This window comes from Mus caroli, unplaced genomic scaffold, assembly GCF_978045245.1.
Source record: "Mus caroli unplaced genomic scaffold, Mus_caroli_1 scaffold_18, whole genome shotgun sequence".
NCBI classification, from domain to species: Eukaryota; Metazoa; Chordata; class Mammalia; order Rodentia; family Muridae; genus Mus; species Mus caroli.
Genome location: NW_028227273.1, coordinates 23,905,982 through 23,920,197, shown reverse-complemented (window position 1 = coordinate 23,920,197; position 14,216 = coordinate 23,905,982). Strand labels below are relative to the sequence as shown.

At 45.2% G+C, this 14,216-nt stretch overlaps 1 protein-coding gene across 4 annotated transcripts in view; it reads left to right on the top strand.

Moving 5' to 3' along the window:
* Myom1 (myomesin 1) overlaps window positions 1-14,216 on the top strand; it is a 112,154-nt gene that overhangs the window by 32,560 nt on the left and 65,378 nt on the right. For 2 of the 4 annotated variants that reach the window (XM_029471248.2, XM_029471249.2), the window contains exons 10-12: window positions 3,970-4,131; window positions 5,177-5,302; window positions 13,825-13,966. In XM_029471248.2, coding sequence (XP_029327108.1) covers window positions 3,970-4,131; window positions 5,177-5,302; window positions 13,825-13,966 — 430 coding nt within the window. The remainder of the gene's footprint in view (window positions 1-3,969; window positions 4,132-5,176; window positions 5,303-13,824; window positions 13,967-14,216) is intronic. The other 2 variants (XM_021186201.3, XM_021186202.3) reach the window with 1 other exon arrangement.

The window sequence follows — 14,216 nt, the reverse complement described above, 5'->3', positions numbered from 1 at the left end:
ACCACCACCACCCAGCGAAGTGGTGACTCTGACCCCAGAGGACAGGAGAGATTCTTTAGGGAAGCGGTAAGGGGAACCCACAGTAGGAGGAAGCTTCCCCACTTTTGGAGGACCATGCAGGAGGAACGACAAATTGCTTTAGAACTCACAGAATTCAGCCCACCTGTTGACACAACCACATGAGTGACTCTTGGAGTAGGATGGCCCCAAGGACCACGTGACTTCATGCTGTTATGAAGCTCTGCTTTGCTTGCTGCCCTCACATCCCTCTTAATCTAACAGTTGTATGAAAACTCTAAAGAGCTTCCAGTTCCTCACTGGACCGTATCTCTGGCATTCACAATCATAATGCTTGATCGCTTTCAGGCATTGCTGCTGGAGCAGGTTATGATTTAATCACCACCCTAGAGGAGAACTTAGAGATGTAGGTTGTCAGCAATGGCCACCACCCTTAGAAAACATTTGGGAAAATAAAATTGTTAGTGAAGTTAGGTGGAGATGTTTTTACTACTAACTCTGATGTAGAAAATCTTAGGAAACAATTTGAAGTTCAGAAAGGCACACACTTAATAGTTAAGCTAGGGGCTGTTTATGGTCAGGGAACAAGAACAATGGCAGCACTGGCTGATGTAACTCTCACTGAGGCTGGACTGGTGATGATTTCTTTCTTTTCTTTTTTTTTATTAGATATTTTCTTTATTTACATTTAAAATGTTACCCCTTTCCTGGTTTCCCCTCCAAAACCCCCCTATCCTTTCCCCCCTCTCCCTGCTCACCAACCCATCCACTCCTGCTTCCTGTCTTGGCATTCCCTTACACTGGGGCATCGAGTCTGCCCAGGACCAAGGGTCTCTCCTCCCATTGATGCTCAACAAGGCCATTCTCTGCTACATATGCAGCTGGAACCATGGGTCCCTCCATGTGTTTTCTTTGGTTAGTGGTTTAGTTCCTGGAAGCTCTGGGGGGTACTGGTTGGTTCATATTGTTCCTCCTCCTATGGGGCTGCAAACCCCTTCAGCTCCTTGGGTACTTTCTCTAGCTCCTTCATTGGGGACCCTGTGCTCCGTACAATGGATGATTGTAAGCATCCACCTCTGTATTTGCGAGGCACTGGCAGAGCCTCTCAGAAGACAGCTTGTTAGCTAATGATTGATTTCTTATACCCACTTTTGCTCTCAACTTTCTGATATGATTTAATAAGAATTGCTGATGAGTAGATATGCATTCTGAGGATTTATGACTGTTTTTAATATAAAAGCTTATATTTGTGATTCTTTTAAGATTCTAATAAGATTACTTTTAAAGATAACTAATAAAATAATTCATCCTTTCTTTGTGACTGCAAATTGCTGCCTGCCAATAAGAGAAACCATCCGAGAAAACTACTTTGCTTGCTTACAGTTCATTAATCTATAACAATTTGCTTAATTACAAATGTATGTGGTTTGGGGGGAATAATTTGTTTTTGTTACCTGTGCTATATAATTATTTCTGGTAAAGTTAATGGGGAACACACTGTTTTCATAATCATTGACTAGAAGAAATCACATTGTAATTTTATACTGCTTGAAAGATTTTGCTGGGGTACATAAGCTATGGCAGAAAGAATAAAGTGTGGAGGACTGGAACATTGTTCCTTCCACTCATCAACTCTGTGTGTGTGTGTCTGTATGTCTGTCTGTCTGTATGTATGTGTGAAATGCTTGGATTCTGCTTGCTGGAGCTTTGCTCTAACCAGTCTGTAGTTCTGTATGTGCGTGTGTGTGTGTATGTATGTTATGCATGTATGTATATATTTGTGTGTATAAAATTATTAGACTCTGCCTTTTGTTTCATCTACTCAGTGTGTGTGTGTGTGTGTGTGTGTGTGTGTGTGTGTGAATTTTCTCTCTCTTTCTCTTTCTCGCCTGCCCCAGAAAGAGTTCATAGTTTTTCACTGGCCACAGGGAGTGCCAGTTTCAGTAAATTAAGCTTTGTTCCCTCAGAGGAAAGTCTGCTGAGTGCCTTCTCTGATCGATGGCTGCCATTGGCAGCAGCCCCTGTAGGTATCTGGATCCACCCCTGACAGCAGCTCTAAGCACTGACCCCCAATGACTGCCTGTCTCAGTTTACCCACCACGTGTATGCCAAAGTCTGTCATTGGCACTCAGGAGACTGTCTCAGCACAAGGACGGGGATGACAGGCAGGCCGCAAGCTTGTCAGTGAGATACCACTCATCGCAGGGAGCTCGTGGACATTCTAAACAAAGTGCCTGAGGATCTTAGTCTTCTTGAGAGTTTGAAACCCCTGGTTCTGATTTTGTTTGTTTGTTTTTTTGAGACAGGGTTTCTCTGTGTAGCCCTGGCTGTCCTGGAACTCACTCTGTAGACCAGGCTGGCCTCGAACTCAGAAATCTGCCTGCTTCTGCCTCCCAAGGGCTGGGATTAAAGGCATGCGCCACCACTGCCCGGTGGCTCTGAGTCTTAAAAAAACAAACAAACAAACGAAGTTTAGTATTCAGTGGAAAGAACATGCTTTTCTTTTCTTTTTTATTAATATTTTTTTTATTACGTATTTTCCTCAATTACATTTCCAATGCTATCCCAAAAGTCCCCCATACCCCCCCCCCACTTCCCTACCCACCCATTCCCATTTTTTTTTTTTTTGGCCCTGGCGTTCCCCTGTACTGGGGCATATAAAGTTTGCAAGTCCAATGGGCCTCTCTTTCCAGTGATGGCCGACTAGGCCATCTTCTGATTCATATGCAGCTAGAGTCAAGAGCTCCGGGGTACTGGTTAGTTCATAATGTTGTTGCACCTACAGGGTTGCAGATCTCTTTAGCTCCTTGGGTACTTTCTCTAGCTCCTCCATTGGGAGCCCTGTGATCCATCCAATAGCTGACTGTGAGCATCCACTTCTGTGTTTGCTAGGCCCCGAAGAACATGCTTTTCACATAAGATTCTGTGTGGGCCAATTATTAACAAAAGGAATTATTTTTTTCCTTATAGCTGAGAGAAAACACAGTGATGAGACGCATAAGCAGGCGTTTTGGATTGTATATGACTTGTAACTTCTAAAAGTTAAGGGGCATACCAGAATAAACATTAAAATACAATTGTGTAAATTTTGCATCTAAAATTAAATTCACCTAAGACAAAAAATGATTTGTACAGCCGAGTCTGTTAGAAAAATTCTTCCTCAACACTCCCAATTCTAGGATATTAAAATTTATATTTATCTGTTGCACATAAGTTACGGCAAGCAAAACACTTTTGTTTTTGTAGTCTGTATGACCCCTGTTAGAAGTAACAAGATATTTAAAATAAAGAGAGGTTTAGTTCAGGTTACTCTTGCTGGGATGAAACACCAAAGGAGGAAGAATTTACTTTGCTTATATTTTCACATCGCCATCTATCATTGAGGCTGATGATACATCAGGCCAGCAGCTCAAACAGGGCGGGATCCTGGAGGCATGCACTGAAGCAGTGGCCATGGAGGACGATGCTTATGGCTTGTTCTGGCTTGCTTAGCCTGCTTTCTTATAGAACCCAGGACTACCTGCCTGGGGTGGCACCGCCCACAATGAGCTGGGCTCTCTCATATCAATCGCTAATTAAGAAAATGTCTTACAGCCAGAGCTTGTGGAAACATTTTCTCAATTGAGCTTCCCTCCTGTCAGAGAACCGTAGCCTTTGTCAGGTTGACATAAATCAGCCAGCACAGAGGTAAATCTCAACACTTGGACCTTCTCTGCTCTTTGAAAAAAAAGAGCTTTACATTTTAATTCTGTCAGATGTTACAAATTACATGTCTGTCCTGGAGCCCTTCACTTCTGCTTAATATTCTCCCTGATATTGAACACACCGGCATGGCTTAAAGATCTGACCTAGAGAGTTCTAAGAGTTAAATAACTTTCGATGAAGACAGGAAAGAGGGAGGGGTGGAGTAGGGATAAATCAATGAATCCACTTGTCTTTTTACTTTCCTAGGAGCACCTGTTTCTCCATCAAAATGGGTGCAGCCACACTGGAGTGGAGACCGGGCGACACTTACGTTCTCTCACCTCAACAAAGAAGATGAAGGTCTCTACACGATCCGCGTGCGGATGGGAGAGTATTATGAACAGTACAGCGCTTACGTCTTTGTTCGAGGTAGGACCTGGGAAAAAGCACACCACTGCACACAACTGCACATTTAAAACACCGAGGCCAAACCAGTCTGCGTGAACATGTTTTAGTAAGGATAAAAGTCAGTTACAAAGCCTCCCAGATCACCCAGGGCAGGAATGTTAGATGACCCCCGAGGCACCAAAACAAAGGGAATTGGTTTGCAACCCCTGCCTATCACTAACAATAGGTTCTTGTGATTTGGAAAGCTGTCTTAGTTCATGGATGCTGCCATGAACAGAAAAGGTTGCTCTCTGTCTCTCTCTGAAGGCTTCATCATTAACAAGCATCTTAGAGTGCAAATGTATTATTTCATTCCAGACTCCCCCTTTTCATGACTTTGGGTTGATGAAGAAAGAAACGGGTGGTGGAACTTAATTCTTAGGGCAGACTATAATAATTGGTTTTAGGCTTTCTTTTCCCACTGTTGTCTTAAATGGGCTGGGTATGTGCAGTGGCATGTCATTCTCCATATCTGTGGTGTCACGTTGTCCTCCATACATGCAGTGTCATGCTGTTCTTCATAGGTGCAGTATCATGTCACTCTCCATATGTGCGGGGTTGTGTTGTTGCTCTCCATATGTGCAGTAGCCTGTTGCTCTCCATATGTACAGTGGCATGTGTCTTTCAATATGTGCAGTGTCATGTCACTCTCCACAAGTGCAGTGGCATGTCACTTTCCATATGTGCAGTGGCATGTCACTCTCCACATGTGCAGTGTCACAGTGTTCTCCATATGTGTAGTGGCATGTCACTCTCCACATGTGCAGTGTCACAGTGTTCTCCATATGTGTAGTGGCATGTCACTCTCCACATGTGCAGTGTCATGTTGCTTTCCCTACATGCAGTGGCCTGTCACTCTCCATATGTGCAGTGTCACACTGTTCTCCATATGTGCAGTGGTGTGTTGCTCTCCATACATGCACACAGATGTGCAGTGGCCTGTTTCTCTCCATACGTACAGTGGCCTGTCGCTCTCCATGGGATCCTAGCACCTTCAGCCTGTATTCTGTGTTCTTTCATGTAACAGTCCCTCAGGAGTCCCACGGAGGAGACATGGAAAGCAAAGTGTCATCTTCTCGCAGGTCTCAGAAACAGGAGGCTCCTGGAGGCCCTGTGCGACAGCACCAGGGGTCCATGGCTCCAGAGTCCAAAGGTCAGGAACAAAGGGAGGACTTGGACTGTGATCTTCACTTGAGTTGTGTCGACAGGGCATGGTGTAGGCTCGGTTAGATTGACTCTGGGGGCTCTGACTCTGTGGAGGTCCCTATAAGTGCCTGGTCCTGGGTAGAGGACAGTTCGGCTGTGGGAGGCTGATTAAGAAGTGTTGCCTCCTGAGTGCGGTGGGAGAGTTGTACTTGCAGGATGCTAAGCCTAATGTCCAAGCCCTGATGTGGAGAAAGGCTGCTGTCTCTCAGCGCCTACTCTTTCAGCCAGTAAGAGTGGAGAACGTCAACACACACACAATTAATTATAAGTGTAAACAATATCAATGATTGACTGATGTTTCCAAGTATTTGTTTGTTTGTTTGTTTGTTTATTCACTTTACATCTCCATCACTGCCCCCCTCATCCTAGTCCCCCCTCACACAGTCCTTCCCCACATTCTCCCCTCCCCTTCTCCCCTGAGAGAGTGGACCCTCCTGGACACATCAAGTTTCCGAAGGGCCAGGTATATCCTCTCCCACTGAGGCCAGACAAGGCAGCCCAGTTAGGGGGACAGATTTCAGACAGGCAATGGCTTTAGGCCCACGCTCCAGTTGTTCAGGACCCACAGGAAGACCAGGCTGCATCTGCTATGTATGTGCTGGGGGCCCAGGTCCAGCTGTGCCTGCTCTTTGGTAGGTGGCTCAGTCTCTGAGAGCTCCTAGGGGTCCAGGTTTGTTGACTCTGTTGCTCTTCCTGTGGGGTTCTATCCCCTCCAGGTCCCTCAATCTTTCTCTTAACTCTTCCACAAGACTCCCTGAGCTCCATCCAATGTTTGGCTGTGGTCTCTGCAGATTTATTCATTCTTATCTCTCATGTACTAAATAGAAAAATTAACTCACAGGCATTTCGATCAAGATGGAACTGTGGATGCCATCCAGATGCCTTTAAAATAAGACCAAAGACAGCTCTGTGATTAGAGCCTTTTATCAATATAATTGATTTCTTCTGAAATGCCTTTTATGGCATTTCATAATTTTAAAGTTTCAATAATTTCAATTTTTTATTTTTTATTAGATATCTTCTTTATTTACATTTCAAATGTTATCCCCTTTCCTGGTTTCCCCTCCAAAAACCCCCTGTCCCCACTCCCCTTCCCCTGCTCCACAACCTACCCACTCTCTCTTCCTGGCCCTGGCATTCCCCTACACTGGGGCATTGAGCCTTCACAGGACCAAGGGCCTTTCCTCCCATTGATGACCGACTAGGCCATCCTCTGCTACATATGCAGCTGAGGCTATGGATCCCTCCATGTGTACTCTTTGGTTGGTGGTTTAGTCCCTAGGAGCTCTGGGGGTACTGGTTAGTTTATATTGTTGTTAAATTTCAATATTTTTAAGTCATTATTTTTAGTGGGTTTGAGAGATAGCTCAGTAGGCAAACTGGTTGCCAAGTAAGCAGGTGAACCCAGTTCAGTTCACCGACACCACAGCTGCTGGGGCTGCTCACATCACTTCTGTCTGGTGAACAAATCTCTTGTATAGTCCTCGTACAACACTTACCAAGGATGGCCGAGTGTTCCCTGCCAACACTTACAGGTCATAACAGCGAAAGGAAGGAGGAAGAGTGAGTGCAGGGAACACTCAACACACTGTGTCATATCCAACTGAACATTGACAAGCGATCACTAGCAACTGATAAAAGATAGGTGAACATCTGTAACTCGGGAAATGTGGCAGGGTGTCTCCTCCACAGAAGCATCCTTGGCAAAGCCAGGTATCCCGAAGGAAGTGGAAGAGGCAACCTTCATAAAGGTTGCTATGGAGACAGGCTCCCTGGGACTCATCAGGAAATTAGGTTAGCCACACCACCTGGATAGAAGTGACTAGATTCTAAAAGAATGTGCAAAGCCATCCCTTTCCCTCACTATCTGGAGACCACCTCTAGTTATTCCAAACAACAACTGAAGTAGAAACAAAATCCTTGATGGCCTTATTCTGGGATCTCTGGCCTGACCAAGTTGCTCTGCATTTCTCAGGCCCCACTTAGAACTGTGCCTCTGCCAGACGCAGAGAAGGGACCAGTGGTTCAGTTTCACACGTATCAGTTTTTATAATCTACAAATTAAGAAAATGGAAACATGCTAAGATGTTAATATGAAAGGATTGAGTAGATAACTGGAAAGAAAAATGTGGGGAGATTTCAGCAATTGTTTGTGAATTTAACAACTTCTAGAAAAAGCTTTGTTTTTTATATTACTGAGATGACTACGACTGTAACTATCACAGTGTCGGGAAGCTAAGGGAACTGTAAGTGCGGAGCAAACACTCTGACATTCGGCTGCATCCTTTCACTTATTCATTTGAAAGGATGTATTTTTAGAGTCTTTAAAGAACATCTTTATTTAGGTATAAACACACATAAAGTTCCCCCCACATTAACTGTACACTAAGTGTCTTTAAGTACATGAGCCGAGTTAGCAGGTCATCACCTATGACTTCCTTCATCAGCATTTCTGTCACTCCGGGTTCCCTGGAGCACCCCCCCCCACCCCCCCTCCCCCCCTCCCACCGTGTCCACTCACAGGTCTGCAGCCAGGGCTTCCTTTCCGTGTCCACATTTTCTTTCAGGAAACCTTTGGTCAGCAGTGTCCTTCTGAGTCTGCTTCCCCTTCCTTGGCGTTTGAAATTCACTTCTGTCATAACACATATGGTAGCCTGTTCCTTTCCGTGGCTAGGTTAGCGCTTCAGTGTCTAGATTGCTTCATGCAGTCTGTTGATAGGCAGCAAGATTGTCCCTACTGGTTAGTGTTGTTAAGGGTGCTGGCACTATCAGTATTCATATTGATGGGACAGTTTTTTTTCATCTCTTTTCAGTACATACCCCTGTGTTGAGTTGCTGGATCATAGGATTCATATTCATTGTTTTCAGAACTACAAAGCATTTCAAGTGATATGTGTCTTCATCCTTGTTCCGTGGTGGCCCGTGAGGCTTCTCAGAGGCACTCTTTTTTGGGGTCCAGGTGTTTTTGCTGCTTACAAAGCAGCTTCTGCATCATCACTATCACTAAAAGCACACTGTTCTGTAGAAACACTTCACAGCCGAGCACATCTGGGCAGGCTTTTATGACACAGTTAATTTGTATCATGAAAATACTGTAAACAAACAATAAAAGGAGAAGACCCACTTATAAGTTGCCATCAGAGATACTTTTTTGTTTTTTTAAAATTTTTATTGGTTATTTTGTTTATTTACACTTCACATGTTATCCCCTTTCCTGGTTTCCCCTCTGCAAACCCCTATCCCATGCCCCCTCCCACTGTTTCTAGGAGGGTGTTCCCTCACCCACCCACCCACCCACTCCTGCCCCAAATGTCCTAGCATTCCCTTATGCTGGGGCATTGAGCCTTCACAGGACCAAGGGCCCCCTCCCATTGGTGGCAGATAAGGCCATCCTCTGCTACATATGCAGCTGGAGCCATGAGTCCCACTGTGTGTACTCTTTGGTTGGTGGTATAGTCCCTGGGAGCTCTGGGGGTGGGGGTGGGGTGGGGCGCGGGGTGGAGTGAATTTATGGCTGCCTGGAGATGCTGGGGAATGAACCTGGGACTTCACACATGTGGTAGGATTTGCTAAAGGAGGCAGAAGCAGGAGGATCAGGAGTTCAAGGCCAGCCTGGGCTATACATGAACAGCAGAGTGACACAGTGGAAGTGTGCTGAGCCCATCAGAGATACTTAATGCCAACATCTGTTACATACTATCTCCCACAGTAATCCCCCCCCACACCCACATACACACACACACACACACACACACACACACACACACACACACTGGGGGGCGGGGAAACAGGGAAGGAGGGAGGGAGGAGGGAAGGAGAGAGGGGACAGGCAAACAAGTGCATGGAAAGTGTCATTAGCAACTGTAGCCTTCAGTTTTTGCATAAATTGCAGGCAAGTGACCCTTTTTATCTGCCATACTGAAAAGATAATATGATTTACAACTCCCTTGTGGGGGCTGGAGAGAGCTCAGTGCCTGCCACACACACATTAAGCCCCCAGCACCCGTGTAAAAGCCAGCTGCAATAGCACACTCTATAACCTCAGCACTGGAGGGTGTATGGCTGGGCAGAGGCAGAGGGACCCCTGGAACTCTAGCTTCAGAGACAGGTGGACCCCAGCAGTTTAGCTGACTCTACAAACTCCTGGTTTAGTGAGAGACTGTCTCAAAAAGGAAGGCAACTGAGGAAGACATCACTCCTTGAACTCTGGTTGACATACATGCGTGCACATACACATGCCTACACATATACACATGTACATACACACATATAATACACATAATAAAAACAACTCTACCAGGGCAGGGGGATGCAGAAGCCGGTCCTCCTATACGAGGCTGTGATTATGAACTGGTTCAAAGTCTCTGAGAGTGTTTTACAACTATGTATTTAAAGCTCACAGTCCAACTTCTCCAGTTCCAGGACAAAATGGACAAAGATGAAGACAAATGTGACATAAAACCAGAGTTGCTTACCAATGAGAGTTGTAAATTACAATGTCTTTATCTGTACATATGTTTTAATAAAGACGTATAAATATATATGAATACATATAAAAAGTTCATGCTTCACATAAAGAAATACTATGCAGCAGTGAAAACGAATGATTGTATATCTATACTTCCTGAAATGTATCAAGAAAAAGAAGTTTGCATGAACACCATGACCCAAGTTATTTTAAAAATTCATCATATTTAGCAGGTGTGGTTGCATATATCCATAACCCACTTTAGATTAGACGCAAGAAGATGCAAGTAGATCAAATATGAGTTTGTGGCCAGCCTGGACTACAGATAGTAATAATCATTATCATTTTTGCTAGACGTGCTGGCTGGCACACAGCTACCATCCTAGCGCCCAGCAGGCCAAGGCAGGATGATCCCCAGTTCAAGGTCAGCCTGAGCTATAAATTCTAGCAAGACCCATCTCAAAATATTTTTTCATCTTTTAGTTTAGGCCAATATGTCAGTTGTCATTATTTCTGAGTTACAAATTTAAAGGAGATTTTTAACTTTCTTGATTATCATCTCTTTCATAATCATGAACTACCTCTATAATAAATATAAACAATAAGATAACATTTTGAAAAGTTATTATTTATTTATTTTTTTGCCTATGTCTGAGGCCATAATGAGTAACAGGCTAATCTTTGACCAGATTAATCAGCCCATAGGAAGTTAGGCTATTTGGAAGTTGAGAGAGAGAAAGCTAGAAGCTTTGAAGAGGGTAAATGCTGGCTAGTGGGCTCTGTGGCCCAGGCTGGACAGCAGCTGCTGGAGCTGGACACTGAGAGCATCCCGCAGCTGTGCTGTATTCCTGACATTCCCACCATGCTTGACTCCCCACACTGTTTTGCCCATCTTCAGAACAGGAGCAATACTTTTAACTATCGTGTTTACCACTGCGTTAGTTAGGGTTTCTGTTGCTGCGATGAAGCACCGTGACCAAAAGCAACGTAGAGTTTAGTTCATCTTACAGCACACAAATCCATCACTGAGGGAAGCTGAGTCAGAGCCCAAGGGGGTGGGGGGATGATGCAGAGGCCACAGAGGAATGCTGGCTACTGGCCTGTTCCTTGTGGCTGGCTCAGCCTGCTTCCTTATAGAACCACCAGCCCAAGGATGACACCAGCCCAAGGATGACAGCACCCACATTGGCCTGGGCCCTCCCATCAATCGCAAAGGCTAAGAAAATGCACGACAGACTTGCCTATTGGCAAATCTTGTAGAGGCATTTTCTTAATTCAGAGTCCTTCTTCCCAAATGACTCCAGCTTGCATCAAGCAGACATAAAACTAGCCAGGACATAGGACAGGCACCCCCAAGAGCGTCACATGAACTTAGGAAAGCAACCCTGTCATGCCCAAGGTTAGTAAGTCTAAGACGATACAGGAAACAGAAGACACGATTGTTCACGGAGTAACATCATCACCAGACGGAGGGGCCGCCGTTCCCCAGACACAGCTAAACTGTGGTTATTCTTGTGGTATTGTGAACTAAAAACCACACAAATGAAACCTTTGCTTTCCTGGAACAATGAGCGCTTGTCAGCTGGAGTTGAAGCATCAGCTGATGAAGAAGAGGCTAAGTATCCTTGAGGTAGACTTTTCTGGGATGTGTTCTCAGGGTCAGCACATGGAAGGTGTGGTCCAGAGGTGGCCATATGCGGATGAATGCCTAAGTAACTTAATAGATCATCAAGCTCATCCCCTGAATGGCATCTTGCACCCTGTGTTATAGAAATGCTGGTCTGTGGCTCTCTGGACACCTCCTGTCCCCCTGCTTTCTATTACAACCCAGAGTGGCCGACTGCTCAGCTAACTAGACTCTGCTCTGTTAACATGGGAATTACTCCATCAGTATGTGGAGTCCTAGGCTTTTAAGACAAGGATGTTTTTGTGTTGTTGCTAGCTGTTCCCCTAGACAGAGACCTCCTCTAAGTGCCTCTTCTGGTACTTGGGCTTATCAGCATCAGCATCAGCATCACCACTGCATTCTTGCTCTGCTCTTCCTTCTGTCTCTGCCCTGTTTGCAAAGCCTGGGAAGAGACAGAAGTGCCCAGGAAAGCACTCGTTTCCTGTTGCTTGGCATGCAGGAAATGTTCTACGTTCAGCCCTGGCCACGGTTTGTTGGTGTCCTTCTCATTTAGTGTGTCTGCAGGAGACATTTTCCCAGAGAACACGCCCTGATGGTTTATAGGTCATGAAACAGAATGTCCAAAACCCAGGTAACCTGAGCTCTTCACAAGTAACGCCAACCTATTAACATTAAACCCAGAGGTCTGCAAAGGTTTCTGCCATCATATCAATCACCTTTGTAACTCACAGGCGTTGCAGAGGTGTAGCTCATAGGGAAAGATTGTTCAGTTAGGAGGAGTGTTTTCTCCTGGGTGAGTGGCTCCCAGGCCCTCCTGACTAATTCTTTTTTAAAAAAAGAGTTGTTCACATGAAAGGACGAACTGGGATTGCGGGCCCCTCCCCCATGTTGAGTGCGGCTTTAATCATTTTCATGTAAAGGGTTACTGGTGGCATATTCCCATTTTCTTTCCTTCTGATTCATTAGTTTAGCTGCATCTGGGGGGATGGGGGAGGGCTCACAGTCTGGGGGAGGGCTCACAGTCTGGGGGAGGGCTCACAGTCTGGGGGAGGGCTCACAGTCTGGGGGAGGGCTCACAGTCTGGGGGAGGGCTCACAGTCTGGGGGAGGGCTCACAGTCTGGGGGAGGGCTCACAGTCTGGGGGAGGGCTCACAGCCTGGGAATCTTACTTTACAGTGTCCTCTGTTTTCTGTATTATCGTAGACTTTTTTATACTCAGGTGTGGGTTTGGGGTCAGAGTTCTTTTTCCTAAGTATCTTCAATTTGGGACCAGTCATTGTGTGTGCTGATTTTTTTTTTTTTCTTCTTTAATGGTCTTCTATCTGCCAGGCTCTGTCACAGGATTTAGATTAGTTCACAGGATCAGATGTTTCAGCCCATGGTAGCCTGGTCCCATATTTCAGGGCCTGTAGTGACCCACCTCGTGGAACAGACCTATTGAACTCATGCAGAAGAAGGTAGCAAGAAGGAAGAAGGAACTAGGCAGGACATACCCTTTAAACACGCGTCCCACTGACCGTTGTCACCCAGCCAAGCCCTGCCTTCCACAGTCGCACCACTTACCAATAATGTATTCAATTGCCAAACCATCACTGTGTTAAACCACTGACCAGGCCAGAGAGACACGTTCACAATACACTCAGAACACACTCTCAATTCAAACAAATAGATATCAATAACCATCACGTGGTTAAAGCAGGTGTTTTTCTTCTTCAAAATGGCAATACCCAGTTAATGGTGGGCAAAGTTCCATGTTTTTTTTTTTTTTTTTAAAGATTTATTTATTTATTATATGTAAGTACACTGTAGCTGTCTTCAGACACTCCAGAAGAGGGCGCCAGATCTCGTTACGGATGGTTGTGAGCCACCATGTGGTTGCTGGGATTTGAACTCTGGACCTTCAGAAGAGCAGTCGGGTGCTCTTACCCACTGAGCCATCTCACCAGCCCAGTTCCATGGTTTTTATTTTCCTGTTTACGTGCAAGTACCATGAGGGGCTGTTCGTCCCTTTGGGAGCCTGTCAGGGATAAAGTACCATTGCCCAACAATGTTTTAAGAATGGACTCTCCGGTATGAATCACCTAGCTGACTCCCTATTAATCTCCCTATTAATTTTGGGGGGTAAATTTTGAGAACCAAGAAGAAAAAGTTCATGGGTTCTTTTCAGAGCCCCCTTTATTCTCTCATCTAATGATCTTCCACCGGAAGTGGGAAGCACACCTTGTTATATTGCTGAACATGTGATAAGACTTGGAGCTTGCTCTGTGAAGCCGACTACTTAGCTACTGTGTGGGAAATGTGTGCGCCGTGACCTCAGTCTGCCGAGCTGGCAGAGCCTGGCTGAGCAGCTAACGGGATCCCTCTGTCTCTACAGATGCTGATGCAGAGATCGAAGGAGCTCCGGCTGCACCCTTGGATGTGGTGTCTTTGGATGCTAACAAGGATTACATCATCATCTCTTGGAAGCAGCCAGCTGTGGATGGAGGGAGCCCTATCCTGGGATACTTTATCGATAAGTTAGTGCTTGGCCTAACCTCAGTCATAGTTCTGTAGGCGTCCAGATGTGCGCTTGATTTCCCCCCGTTATTTCTAAGTGAAATGCTGTCTCTGACTTTTTCTTCCTCTACCTTTCTTTCTCTCTGTGTGTGTATGTGTATGTATGTGATGTGTGTATAATATATACAATGTGTGCAATATATATGTATACTACACATAACTACATACGTATTAGTACCCACTTATTTACATTAATCCTTTGAATTTGAC